This window comes from Entelurus aequoreus, linkage group LG06 (assembly GCF_033978785.1).
Source record: "Entelurus aequoreus isolate RoL-2023_Sb linkage group LG06, RoL_Eaeq_v1.1, whole genome shotgun sequence".
Lineage (NCBI taxonomy): Eukaryota > Metazoa > Chordata > Actinopteri > Syngnathiformes > Syngnathidae > Entelurus > Entelurus aequoreus.
In genome coordinates this window covers 72149163-72163062 of record NC_084736.1, presented here as the reverse complement: position 1 = coordinate 72163062, position 13900 = coordinate 72149163, and the positions used below count along the sequence as shown (strand labels likewise).

Here is a 13900-nt window from a genome sequence, read left to right as displayed (position 1 = left end):
TAAACAGACGTTATGCTGGCATGTTATTTTTGGCGCAACCTGCACGAAACGTAAACAAGTTACACAAGTGGTGCACGTGCTTATACTGTCATATAAACTGGGTTCAATTATGCTAGTGGCAAGTTACTAAATGAAGAAGTGAGTTAGGAGTGTTGCGACGGACCAGTTCTTCCTCCAAGGGAATCTAAATTACTGGTCAATCCCAAATTCTTTTGGATGACATATAAACTGAGTAAGAAGGATCACCAGGACAGAATAGGAATATTTTCTAGTTTATTCCAAAGCTTTTGGAGGTCAAGTCAATCAATACATTCGTATCGGCTGTTTAAGTTGATCTAACACTCGAACGGAAGAGCCTACTTATTGCAAAACGAAGAAGGCCCCCACCTGTCTGAGAAGGAACACTGCTTCATTGTTCCACTACAGATAAGACAAAAGGGAGTATTCCATCTCATACAGTGCAGGCCCTCAAGGTAACACACACAGTTTGCTTGCGGACATAAGATAAGAAATACAAAGAGTACAATTGGAAAACACTAGCTGCTTCACACATGACTATGAATTAAAAATAAATAACTCTTAAACATATATATATGCATTCTTCACAGGAGTTATATATAAACGTTTCACTGACAATCAGGGGTTACACATCAGTTCAGTGTAAGCCAACAACAAGGTAGTCCTTTCAAAGACTTCATTTAGTTACCATGTAATGTCAGCGATTGCTTTTTCCTGTCAGTGTTGAATAAACTATAGTAAACTTTCTCTTTATTTCTATACTCTCTTCCAGGATGTACCACAGTGCTACAGTAGCTGTCCTTCTGTCTCAGAGCTGGCTTGTGAGGAAGAGGGCTAAACAGACTGTCAAGAAGCTGCTCCTGTCCCTCGGCGGCTCTAGCCTGGCCCACGGCCTTCTGGGAGAACTCCGAGCTGTCATCAACAAACACAAAGTGATTACTTTAAATATTATTTCCCCTTAGAAAAGTGGTCTAATACTTTTGACTGTACCATGTCAGGTTTTGCCCCAGGATGTCTTGATGTCAGAGTCTGGAGAGCAAACTGAGCTAGGTCGCGGCTACATTCGCCCACGTGTTCTCTCGGACGCGCTGCATGTCATTTGCTCCCGTGCCATCCAATGGGGTGATTCAAAGCAGTCTGAGAACTTGGCTATGGACATCATTTTAGTTTCTCATCATCCATCCTTAGGTACAACATTGAGCGGTTTCTTATCTTGCTAGTTTGTGCTGATGCAGTTGAATAACTTGACTAAACTCTGTGTATCCTTCTCAGTCGAAACTCGCCGTGGACTGTGGCCCGTTCTGCTCTCCTCCATGGGCATAAAAGCAGAAGAGTTTGTAGAAAATAATGTTGACGCTATTTTGCCACATCTGCTGGAGGTCACCGCCGATAACCAGGTGAATCCCCAGTTTCAAATGCATACATATCATTTATACGTACAATAATATCACAGTGAAACCCGTTGAACGCCCCTCCGATAGGCTGACTGAGGTCAAAATAACTGAAATCTAAACTGAAACTATTGTTGACAAATTTACTTGTGACTTTGTCAAGAGACATAAGGATAGTAGACAATACAGAATATTTGTCAAACTACAGCATAGGGCTGCACGGCTTTGGCCAAAAATAGAATCCCTATTTTTTTCTCAGAAAACTTGATTTTCGATTTAAATTTTGTTGTAAAAACTACAAAAGACAACAGAGCAGTGGGTGTTGCCGACGTCTTCATGCACATAATTAAAAACAAATCTTTGTGTCTTTACTCAATATTTATAATTAACATTTTAGCTTTTACTCATTGAGTAGGAGCCTTTTTTTTATCTACAAACAAACAAAAAGAACACTAAGTGTCTGTCTGCAAAGGTTTTTTTTATACCCAGTATACCGGTATTATTGTGCTTGTCACTCCAACAGCAGGGACAAATTTTTGTAGAACATGTTATATCAGAGGAGTGGAAAATTTACAGACACATAAAAAAAAAGTCTGATTAAAAACATTTATATATAAAAATGCCTTTTCTGATTTAAAATAGTTTGTATGGTGATTCTCCCATTTGGGACCTATACAGTCTCATAGATGTTCTCTGAGTGCCTGCAAGTCCCCATTCGGGGCAGAATTACTGGTAAGCTGCAGCAGATAGTGAAACTAAAGTCACTGTTGTTTCAGCTTCTATGCTAGTGTTAGTCATATTTATTTATGTTGTTCTCTTGGGCTGCACTTGAAGCTGTGTAAGGGGGAAGAGGCACGACGCAATTGAACATTATTGTATGGATGGATGTTGTTAAAGAAGAAAGACCCAGACATACATATACAAATTACATTGTACCCAGATGTATAATATAAATGTATAATATCATTTTTCTTTAGGTGGTGCAAAATGCTGTTGGTGCCCTTTGTGGTCTCTCTCCTGACAAGCTGTTGCCTCGCGTAATGAGTCACGTCGCAAAGGAGCTTAGCCAACCTGCTCTCATTCACATCACCAAGGAGGAGTATGCCATCATGCAGACACCTGAGGGTGAACTCTATGACAATACCATAACTGAGAGGTAAAAGTGTGAGGCTATCATGAACTGCAACATACATAAAGTAGTGTATTTTACTCATTTATCTCTGTCCAGTGCCCAGAAGGAAAACACCAAGAAGGTCAATATTAAGAGAGAAAACAAGACATACTCCTACAAGGATCAGATCATTGAACTTGAGTTACAGGAGGTCAGTTAAAACTATCATTTTTACCGATGTAAATACAATATCTGGGTCTGAATTGAAATATAATGTCACAGGAGATGAAGAAGAAGAAAGGTATTAAAGATGAAGTACAGCTCACCAGCAAACAAAAGGAAATGATTCAAGCGCAACGTGAGAAAGAGGCATCTATTCGCACAAGACTTCAAGTGGTAACTAACATTTTTTCTAAAAGTGTTCGATATTTAACTTTTTATCCTTTTCCCCGCGTTTGACTTTCAATATGCAATATACTTCCTAGCTTGATGTAGAGTTGCAAAGGGCGGTGGGTCTCCTAGAAGCTACTCTTAAAGAGAGCCCACCTCAGATTACCAGGGAGCTACCTCAAGTCCTCCAGGTTCTGTTGCCTCTGTTGCACTCACCTCTGGCTGCTCCACGAATCCAGCAGGTCTTTTTGGACATTGGCGCGGGCCTTCTACCGCACCACCTCCATCCTCTAGGTACCTGACTTGCACCCTTATTGGTGTCCAAAAACACGGCGGTTGGTTCAAGTTTCTACTATTCTGATACATGTTTCTTTGAAGGTGTGCTTGTTGGACACGTGACTTTACGACTGCTGAAGCCGCTGTGTGATCTGGATGTGGCCTGGGAGCAGGAGGACCTGGACAAAGCAGTTACCCGCACTATACTGCTGCTGCATAACCACACAGTCCCACAGAGAGAATGCAAGACTGGTGGTGAGGACCGTCATGATCATACTTACATAATGCCAACAATCACTCATGTCGACGTGAGCCTGCCAGTCCGGGTGGCGTCTACTTAAACGGGTTCTACTGTATTGGATTTGTCACTAGCTTTGCTTTTTTTAATTGTTGAATGCATTGCTTTTTCTTGCAGATGTTACCCCACTGTCTGCACCTGCCTTTTGCTTCTGCTTTCCTCTCCTCAACTCCACACTCACGGACTCGTCAGGCAGCACAGAGGAGACTCTGATGACTAGATCTTTGCAAATCATCAATGAGCATTGTCAACTTCGGGCCAGCACAAATGAAGATATTATCGTTGATGAGGTACAGACGGCTTTTTACACTGGATTTCAACACGTGATCACTTTTTTATGGAATGCCGTTTGTTATTAAATCTTGTCAGAATGGCCCTGAACTGCTACCACGTGTTAAGATGTTGCTGCTGTTGATCAGACTTATTTCCACTGCCGCACCAAGAATCCAGGTAAGCCTTCTAAATCCTACTGTTGTCTAGTCTTGACAAGTTATAGGAAAGCTAAGCAATCTGATCAGTCTCAATGCAAAGAAAGTGTTTGCACTTACAGAAGACGGAATGATTTAGTCCATAAAAGGACGAAGCCATAGCGTTTGCTCTTATTTGATTCAGAGTCGACTGGATTTGAGTCAAAGTCAGCTCTAAGTACTAATACATTTTTACAGCAAAAATCAGGATTATTTGAACTTTGTACCTCAATTTTGATTAATGCACGATTATTCCACTGTCAACTAACTGCACTACTCTTTGGTTGACTTCATTCTTATTGTTGCCAAATTGTGTACAGGTAACACAAAATGTATTTTGAGTACGAGCTGCTAACATTTCCGCGCAGTTTGTCCAAGTAGTGTTCGCGTCATGCATGTGCAAATGGGCAATAGGCTCGGTAGTGACATGCTGCAGACGGAAACAAGTCAATATGGAAGACACTAAACAAAATATTGGCACTATCAAAGGGAAATTTGAGTAAAAAAACGAGGAGGTTGACAAGATTTTGTGAGATTAAAATGTGCGGATATTTCTCAAAAGCTGTCTTTTGAGTAAAACGAAGTCAGAAGTTTTTTTTAATAGTCAGGTCAGGGTCCCTTGGAATTGTCCTAAATTTCCCACCCCACATGGTGCCTCTGCTTAGAATTCATGTTAAAATCTCATCTTGTGTATCATCTCGTCTCTTGAGATGAGTGTATCGTCACACCTCTACAAAAAGCCCAAAGTGGAACAGTCGACCAACATAAAGTGTTGGGCACATTCTGCATCACACCATATTGTATGTTAATTTGGATTAATGTTTGTTTTATAAAAACAGACACGTTTTGTGTTAAAGGCGAAATGCACAATCATTATGAGAGACAAGAAGACAAAAGGTTTTTTGTTTTTTTTGCTTTCTATAAAATAAAAATCGTCTCGTTTTTGGTGGCCGCTACTGGGAGCAATCAATTCTACCTCTAAATCTATTTAAAAAATGCATTCAAAAACCGTTAACAATACTTAATTTACGTTCCGTAACCCATATAATAACCAATTTGTAGCAACATTGTTATTGTAAGAGCGAACACACACTGAGGAACCTTTTTTTCTATAGTAGTAACACATTGCCATGCTACGGTATTAGCTGTGAAAGCTAACTACGACAAGAGATAAACTAGCTTCTACGTCAGCATGAAACGTGTTTGAGTTTGTAATGCACAACACTACGATAGGACAATAACCTGTACTGACTGAAAAACATGAACAATCATATTACAGTATCTGTAAAGTATTAGCACACATTTCATGTTTTGTTTGTACACAGCAAGCCAGAGAGCGTATGTACTGTAGTTGTACTGACACGCATAACACGTGCTGCGTGTATCGTGGTCGATATTTAAGTGTGACTCACTCAATGGACAGTTGTTCGTCTGGTCCAGCTGGTCGGTACGTTTCCTGTTGATTTTGGGTAAGTAATCAGTTTATGTTAAAATAGCTTGGCTTCAAGTTCCGCTTCACTCTATCGCCTTCCATCTGCTCCAACGTCTCACTCTTCCTTCGTGCTCGCTTCTAGAAGCAGTAGTTTATCCTCTATTACAGGGGTCACCAACGCGGTGCCCATAAGGACCAGATGAGTCGCCCGCTGGCCTGTTCTAAAAATAGCTCAAATAGCAGCACTTACCAGTGAGCTGGCATTTACAGAGAAAAAAAGTGCTGCACTTTCCCTCTGTGCAGATGGTGCTGAAAGACAATGCTTCTGCATTTGAGGCTTTTGACAAAGTTGCAGAAAAGTACTCTCAGGTCATAAACTGAGTTGGGCAAGAGTTTGAGAACAGGTTTTGTGACCTGGATCAGCTTAAGCCATGTGTGTCGTTCATTTCTAATCCTTTCATGAACGTGGACATATCATTATTGCTGAGCAGTTAAGTGCAACATTCAGCCTGGATGCTGAACAGGTGGAGATTGAAATTGTAACACTGCAAAATGACCTCCACCTCAAAGCCCACCAGGCTGCGCCAAACTTTTGGTGCCTTGTTGACACAGAAAAGTACAGTGGTGTATGCGCAGCAGCTATGAAGGTTGCAAGCCTGTTTGGTTCAACTTATCTTTGTGAATCAGCCTTTTCTGACATGAACTTCATCAAGAACAAACACAGAACACGCCTCACTGATGCACATCTGCAAGACTCACTCAGAGTTGCAGTGTCAAGTTACACACCAGAGTACAACACACTAGTTAACAGCATGCAATGCCAGGCTTCCCACTAACTGACAAAGAAACAGATAACAGATTTGGTGTCCAGTTCAAAGTGTGACATGATTTATTTAAAAATTTGAGAGTTGAGTTTTGCATTTTACATGAGTTATTATTTGTACAAACATGGTGCAAAGTAATTCATGATTTGTTAAAAAATGTTAGTGGCTAGCTAGTTAAAATGGGATATTGTGATTTCACAAGACTGTCTTAGAAGTGATCATTTGAAAATGTTCAATTTGAAAAATGTGCACTTAGAGAAAATATAAAAATAAAGTGTTGCATATTGATATTTATCTGTTTCTATATATATTTATTGTGAGAAGTAATTAAGATGATCAGTGTTTCCACAAAGATAGATATCATTAATTATTAATAATAACATAGAGTTAAAGGTAAATTGAGCAAATTGGCTATTTCTGGCAATTTATTTAAGTGTGTGTCAAACTGGTAGCCCTTCGCATTAATCATTACCCAAGAAGTAGCTCTTGGTTTCAAAAAGGTTGGTGACCCTTGCTCTATTATTTCATATTAAAAAAGATAAGGTTGTGAATCCTCATTTGTCCTAAAATAGTTGTCTTTGTTTGTTAACAAGTCGGCCATGATTAGAACACACACAAGCATAGGCGCCGATCCGACAATGCCGAGCACCCACGTGGCAATGATGGCAAATTCTTTCTCACCACCAAGCAAAAACCGCGCATGCTCAGAAAAGTAGCGTCAGATTTACCGCCCGTCCGAGCACCCACTGGCAGAAATGTAGATTGCACACAAGTGTTTTGTATCCGGAAGTAAGAACACACTGGAAGTCAGACATGCACTGCTATGGAAACGGAAATAAATGCGCCGAAGAATTACTTCCAGTAATGATTAAAATGACTAAAATACGGTAAATATTGTCCGTATTACATATTGTTCTAAATTGTGTCTGTAACTACATTATATATAGAGCCCAGTGTGTACCGTATTTTTCGGACTATAAGTCACAGTTTTTTTCATAGTTTGGCCGGGGGTGCGACTTATACTCAGGAGCGACTTATTTGTGAAATTATTAACACATTACCGTAAAATATCAAATAATATTATTTAGCTCATTTACGTAAGAGACTAGACGTATAAGATTTCATGGGATTTAGCGATTAGGAGTGACAGATTGTTTGGTAAGCGTATAGCATGTTCTATATGTTATAGTTATTTGAATGACTCTTACCATGATATGTTACGTTAACATACCAGGCACGTTCTCAGTTGGTTATTTATGCCTCATATAACGTACACTTATTCAGCCTGTTGTTCACTATTCTTTATTTATTTTAAATTGCCTTTCAAATGTCTATTCTTGGTGTTGGGTTTTATCAAATACATTTCCCCAAAAAATGCGACTTATACTCCAGTGCGACTTATGTTTTTTCCTTCTTTATTATGCATTTTCGGCCGGTGCGACTTATACTCCGGAGCGACTTATACTCCGAAAAATACGGTATACAAAACGTGAATGGTGGGTTTTGAAGTTGTTTTAGAGGGCGTTGAAGGCTACAACGGTGACTCCCATTAGCCGCATTTTCCAAGCGTTTTTTATTATATTTAAATCCTAAAATAAAAAGACGTGTTCTTGTCTCTCATGATTGTGAGCGATAGGCAAAATAAAATAAAAAATGCAGTTCCCCTTTAACTTCAACATGTTAGAATTGATGATTAATTTGGATAAAAATATTAATATTTAATTGTGATTATTAGAAATTAATCCACATCAACCCTTTGTTTAATCTGATTGTACAATAATTCATCGTTTGCGCACTAGTCTTGATGTTATTACCAATATGCTGATTAACATGAAGACGATCAGGATATTGTGTGCATGTAAACAATGTGTCGTTTTCCACGCAGGTGCTGGCATCTCAGTGCTTAACGGCACTGTGTACCAGTGCTGGAGGAGGAGATGGTTGCACTGTGGCAGAGCAGCCAGAGATAGACGTCCTGCTCAATGCTCTCCTTTCACCTTGCTTCTCTGTCCGTGATGCTGCTCTCAGGGTGAGTTGCAAATAAATCAAATGTTTTATTTAGAATATATACACATACTGTGTGTGTGTGTGTGTGTGTGTGTGTGTGTGTATGTATATATTTACATTTACACACAGGCTCTTGTAGGCTGAAATAGAGAATGTGTCTGTTGCATTGTATCTATCTGCTGAGTTTGGGTTAGACTCTGGTCTTATTTTTTCCACTTAGATTCTGAGTAAGATTCTGGCGCCAGTTCTCAATCTGTTAATTACCTTGGTTTGCATTTATTATTCAACAGATGATAATCAATAACAAAAAGTAACTACAGTATTCACATTATTCATTCCCGATCTGGAATGTGTGAGTTAAGTGTTCTGCTTAATATAATTTTATTTGTCTGTATGGTCCCTTTTTTCAACTCCAATCCTGATGCACAGAGCTTGTTGGAGATGGAGTTTGCGTTGCCGACAGACAGCACAGAGCAAAGTGGACTGAATTTGCTACGCAGGCTTTGGATTGCTAGGTTTGATGTGGAAGAAGAGGGTCGAATGTTTGCTGAAAAGTATGTAATTTTGAATCTCTTTATTCTTCAGGTCTATCAAATGCCTTTGTTAACTATTTCAATGTAGTTATGAAGGCACACTCAGTATTTTTGGGTGTCTCTTAAAAGTGTTTTTAAAATGTCAGCTTTTTTGCACCATACTGCTCAGATTTTGTAAAACTGAAGGGAAAGCTAACCTTTTGGGTTCTCCTTTCCTCCCTCCCAACCTTCTCCTCAGACTCTGGGAATCTCTTGATCTGGAATTGGTCCCAGAGCTCTGCTCTCTTCTGATTAGCGACATCACCCACCACGAAGAGGCTGTTCGTTCAGCTGCAGCTGAAGCACTGTCAAGTGCGGTTTCTCAATATACAGACCAGTCAGCCCCAGTCCTTGGACAGCTAACTGAACTTTACCACCAAAAGCTTTACGTAAGAACCTACATTTGACCAGTGTTAAAACAGATTATTCCTGCTTTTTGATCCCCTCATAAAGAAACCACATGTATTTGTCTTTTAAAGAGACCACCGCCTGTGCTGGACACCTTGGGTAGAGTCATCTCTGAATCTCCCCCTGACCAATGGGAAGCAAGGTAAGAGTACGTTATTAAAGCCCCTCCTTCATAGTGTACTGAGATTGTTTTTGCATTAATGGCTTCTCTCTCAGGTGTGGCATTGCTCTTACTGTGAACAAGATGTCACAGTACCTGGACAACTCTCAGGTAGCACCACTTTTCCTCTTCTTTGTTCCTGATGCCCTGAATGACCGCCATACTGAAGTGCGCCGCTGCATGTTGGACGCAGCCCTCTCCGCTCTCAACACTCATGGAAAGGTGGGGAAGTCATTTCAATGTAGTTTTTTAATGTGTCATTTATCATTTCAAACGTTGTGTGTGGTATGTGGTGTTTTTTTTCATCAGGACAATGTTAGCACCCTGCTGCCAGTGTTTGAAGAGTTTCTGAAGAACGCTCCCCAGGATGCCAGCTATGACTCTGTCCGTCAGAGCGTTGTCGTTCTCATGGGCTCCTTGGCCAAACATCTGGACAAAAGTGACCCCAAGGTTAAACCCATTGTGGCCAAGCTTATCACTGCCCTTTCCACACCATCTCAGCAGGTAAGAAACTTAAATGTTCCTATTATTTCTTCCTACAATGTTATTAATGAATGTATAGCTTCCAATTGATCCATATAGCTTCCCAGGGTTTCCCACACATTCATTTATTTGTGGTGGCCCGCCACGAAAGAATTACGTCCGCCACAAATAAAAAAATTAAAAAATAAAAAATAAAATAAAAAGATGTATTTTTATTTTTATTTTTTTTGTCCTCTCCAGCTTCTCAGGCAAATCATATAGTCGATGTAGATGCCCATATCGGCTGTTCAGATTTACTTTACAAAAGAGAAGTGTAGGATACTTCTCTTGTTGCCTTATTTGTATTTGACTTTATTAAATGTATTTATATTAGGAACACAACATGTGTATATAACAAAGGGTGCAAAGTCTGCAGGCAGTAGGAAACACATGGTTAAGTGTAGGGAGTAAAACTGATGGCAGTCTAAAGTTCAAGATTTTTGGAGCTCTTTGTTCAGTGGATCAGATGTTTGATGAAGCTCTGTGTCTATCTACCACCACTACTGTTTTCTGTTTATTTGTTACTGACTGTGGCAGGACACCTCTGCCTCTGTTTCACTTTATGTTGCTGGTAAATAATATGGTTGTAGTAGTAGGCTAAAGTTAAATTATTTAGTATGCACTAATTAAAGGGGCAGAGCTTTGAGACATTTTAGCTTTTATATTTTATAAGATATATTTTTTGTAAGAACCACAATTAAGAAATATATTTCAGTGAATAACTTATTGTTCAAATCTGTATATAAATATGTACATAAAGTGTTGTAATTATATTGTAAAATGGATGGATGGATGGACGTTTAAAACAAAACTGTTATTATTAATTAGTAAGTATACATTTTTTGAGCCTTTTAAGAGAAAATCAAATCATTGTAGTAAATTATGCAAATTACTCAATGATGTCATGGTGACCACGCCCATAGCCACGCCCCCACCGCCACAGGTATCTTGGCAGTTTATGGGAAACACTCCTTCCAATTGATCCATTTGATTTAAAAATGATGTCTAGTATATAGAGATGTCCGATAATGGCTTTTTTACCGATATCCGATATTCCAATATTGTCCAACTCTTAATTACCGATTCCGATATCAACCGATACCGATATATACAGTCGTGGAATTAACACAATATTATGCCTAATTTTGTTGTGGTGCCCCGCTGGATGCATTAAACAATGTAACAAGGTTTTCCAAAATAAATCAACTCAAGTTATGGAAAAAAATGCCAACATGGCACTGCCATGCTTTTTTTTTTTTAACATGGGGGGCGGGGTTGAGGTGGGGGGGTAGGGAGTTGCGGGGGGCGTCGCGGAAGAGTTAGTGCTGCAAGGGGTTCTGGGTATTTATTCTGTTGTGTTTATGTTGTGTTACGGTGCGGATGTTCTCCCGAAATGTGTTTGTCATTCTTGTTTGGTGTGGGTTCACAGTGTGGCGCATATTTGTAACAGTGTTAAAGTTGTTTATACGGTCACCCTCAGTGTGACCTGTATGGCTGTTGACCAAGTATGCCTTGCATTCACTTGTGTGTGTGAAAAGCCGTTGATATTATGTGATTGGGCTGGCACGCACAGGCAGTGCCTTAAAGGCACGTCCCCAATATTGTTGTCCGGGTGGAAATTCGGGAGAATGGTTGCCCCGGGAGATTTTCGTGAGGGGCACTGAAATTCGGGAGTCTCCCGGGAAAATCGGGAGGGTTGCCAAGTATGACTGGGAGACGCAACTGCTCTGCACTTCTCCCTACGTCCGTGTACCACTCTGAACTGCGGCGTTTTAAAAAGTCATACATTTTACTTTTTGAAACCGATACCGGTAATTTCCGATATTACATTTTAAAGCAGCATGTCCGATATAATCGGACACCTCTACTTATAGTTATACTATACTACTTATAGTTTTACTGTTGATCTCAGAATTACATTTAATTACTAACTACTTGCATGTAGTCAAAAGACAGTTAAAATCTTTTGAAATCTGCCTTGTAGGATACATGATAGTCATTAATCGCCATGCATGTGTAGTTTCTTCCTGAGCAAAATAATTAGTTGTGGAAGAAGGAGCTTTCTTTAGTAATACAGTGAAACTAACCGACTGATGTCGACGTAACTGGAATTGAAACCGAAACTAGCCATTGTTTGTGACTTGTTTACGCTGATTGCCAATAATGATGACGATAACAATACTACAACACACGTTGTAGTGACACATTTTTGTCAAAGAAATACCATTTTTGTGTCTTGAATGTTCTGTTGACTTCAAAGTATTTAGTGATAAAAACACAGTGGACCAAGACTTGCTGAGTTGGTCGACATACAGTAGACGGGTTGTCGACATCAATGGGACTGACTTAAAAGGCGATTCACTGTATCTGATGTTGGAAATAGCAGTTCTTCTGCCATCAACTTTAACCCTGCAGACACATGATTTGTTTAGGTTTTTGAGGGGTCTGTGAGCTTTATTTGCATTATTGACATTCCTACTTGTAGTAAAAAGGAAGACAAGCTCAGTTTGTAAGGAAAATAATAGGACAATCAATTGATCAATATTCCCCAGCTTCTCATTTCTAGTATGAAACATAGTATTCAACTCGTGGTGAGCTTTATTTTTCACTTTCTTCATGTAGGTCCAGGAATCTGTGGCCAGCTGTTTACCTCCTTTAGTGCCTGCCATCAAAGAGGATGCTGCAGGAATTGTAAGAAACCTGCTGCAGCTGCTGCTGGAGAGTGACAAGTATGCTGAGAGGAAGGGGGCAGCCTACGGGCTGGCTGGCCTTGTCAAAGGGCTCGGGATCCTGGCTCTCAAACAGCAGGAGATCATGGCTACACTGACTGATGCCATCCAGGACAAGAAAAACTTCAGACGAAGGGAAGGTGAGTGATAACCTTTTCCACCACAGAAGTATAACTGACTTCACCTTGCTCACCAATTTCTGCTGGGGCCCCATGGCTCAGGTTGTGGAGTGGTCCAAACCTGATGGCTGTGGGTTCGAAATATCTTGTATTTATCTTTGTCAATGTGCTTAACGCCATCAAAGTAGAAAAATCATATACAAGTGAAAGCCAGTTTACCAGTTATAATTTAGTAGGGGTGCACAATAAATATCGGACAGATCATTCTTAGATTAGATTCAACATTATTGTCATTATACATGTATAAATACAGGATTACAAAATGTGGTTTAGCATCTAATAAGAAATGCAAGAGTAGCAGGTGTGTGATATACATATGCAGTAAATTAAAATACAAACACAGTCAACTCAACTGAACAGGTGGGAATAATTATACATGGTATACATACGTGATATATACAGATGTATTATAAACAAATAAACAGGTGTGTTATGTGAATACATTTGTTTTGGACAAATATACAGGTGTGCTCTTTAAGTATGTATGTACCAGATGTACTAAGAACATATGTATGTGTGTGCTTTATTAGTATACAGAGGATCTGCAATATTGTCTATAAATACATAATGATTTGAATAAAGTGCAGATTGATGAAGGGATTGGATAAGAACAGTCAGTGTCATTGGGAAAGATGGGGAGGGAGAGGTAGCGATGATATGGGGACATAGAGGTTTAGTGGGGGACAGAGTTTGGTAGGTAAACCGTTTGGGGAAGGGGCTGTTCCTAAACCTGGTGATTCTGGTATGAAGGCGTCTGAAGGGCCTTCTAGAGAGGAGAAGCTGTAAAAGACTATGGTTAGGGTTCGAGGGGTCCCAAAGAACACTGCAAGTTCAGCAAAGGCATCTAGGAGGTAGAGAAATCCTTGTGATGCATTGGGCAGTGGAACCCGTTTATGTTGACGTCCTTCAAACTGGCTGACTCACGGGGACATAACTAAAATCGAAAAACGAAACTAGCCATTGCCTACGCATTTACTTGTGACATTGTTCAGAGACACAAGGAAAATGCGTAATCATAAAGGACTTTTGAACCGACATTACCAGTATTCTGTTTTCATATGTTATTAATAGAGCTGCTATGTTAATTTTGTTGTGTCTTGCAGTGTTGCTAACTGG

At 39.8% G+C, this 13900-nt stretch overlaps 1 protein-coding gene across 1 annotated transcript in view; it reads left to right on the top strand.

Annotated features, from left to right (window-relative positions):
• The window catches only part of LOC133652571 (stalled ribosome sensor GCN1-like), a 56310-nt gene that overhangs the window by 13334 nt on the left and 29076 nt on the right, over positions 1-13900 (top strand). The window contains exons 17-33 of the mRNA XM_062051461.1: positions 791-950; positions 1017-1206; positions 1291-1415; positions 2387-2565; positions 2638-2731; positions 2803-2916; positions 3006-3204; positions 3289-3441; positions 3602-3774; positions 3854-3934; positions 8093-8236; positions 8644-8768; positions 8986-9175; positions 9266-9336; positions 9411-9576; positions 9664-9858; positions 12499-12745. Coding sequence (XP_061907445.1) covers positions 791-950; positions 1017-1206; positions 1291-1415; positions 2387-2565; positions 2638-2731; positions 2803-2916; positions 3006-3204; positions 3289-3441; positions 3602-3774; positions 3854-3934; positions 8093-8236; positions 8644-8768; positions 8986-9175; positions 9266-9336; positions 9411-9576; positions 9664-9858; positions 12499-12745 — 2606 coding nt within the window. The remainder of the gene's footprint in view (positions 1-790; positions 951-1016; positions 1207-1290; positions 1416-2386; positions 2566-2637; positions 2732-2802; positions 2917-3005; positions 3205-3288; positions 3442-3601; positions 3775-3853; positions 3935-8092; positions 8237-8643; positions 8769-8985; positions 9176-9265; positions 9337-9410; positions 9577-9663; positions 9859-12498; positions 12746-13900) is intronic.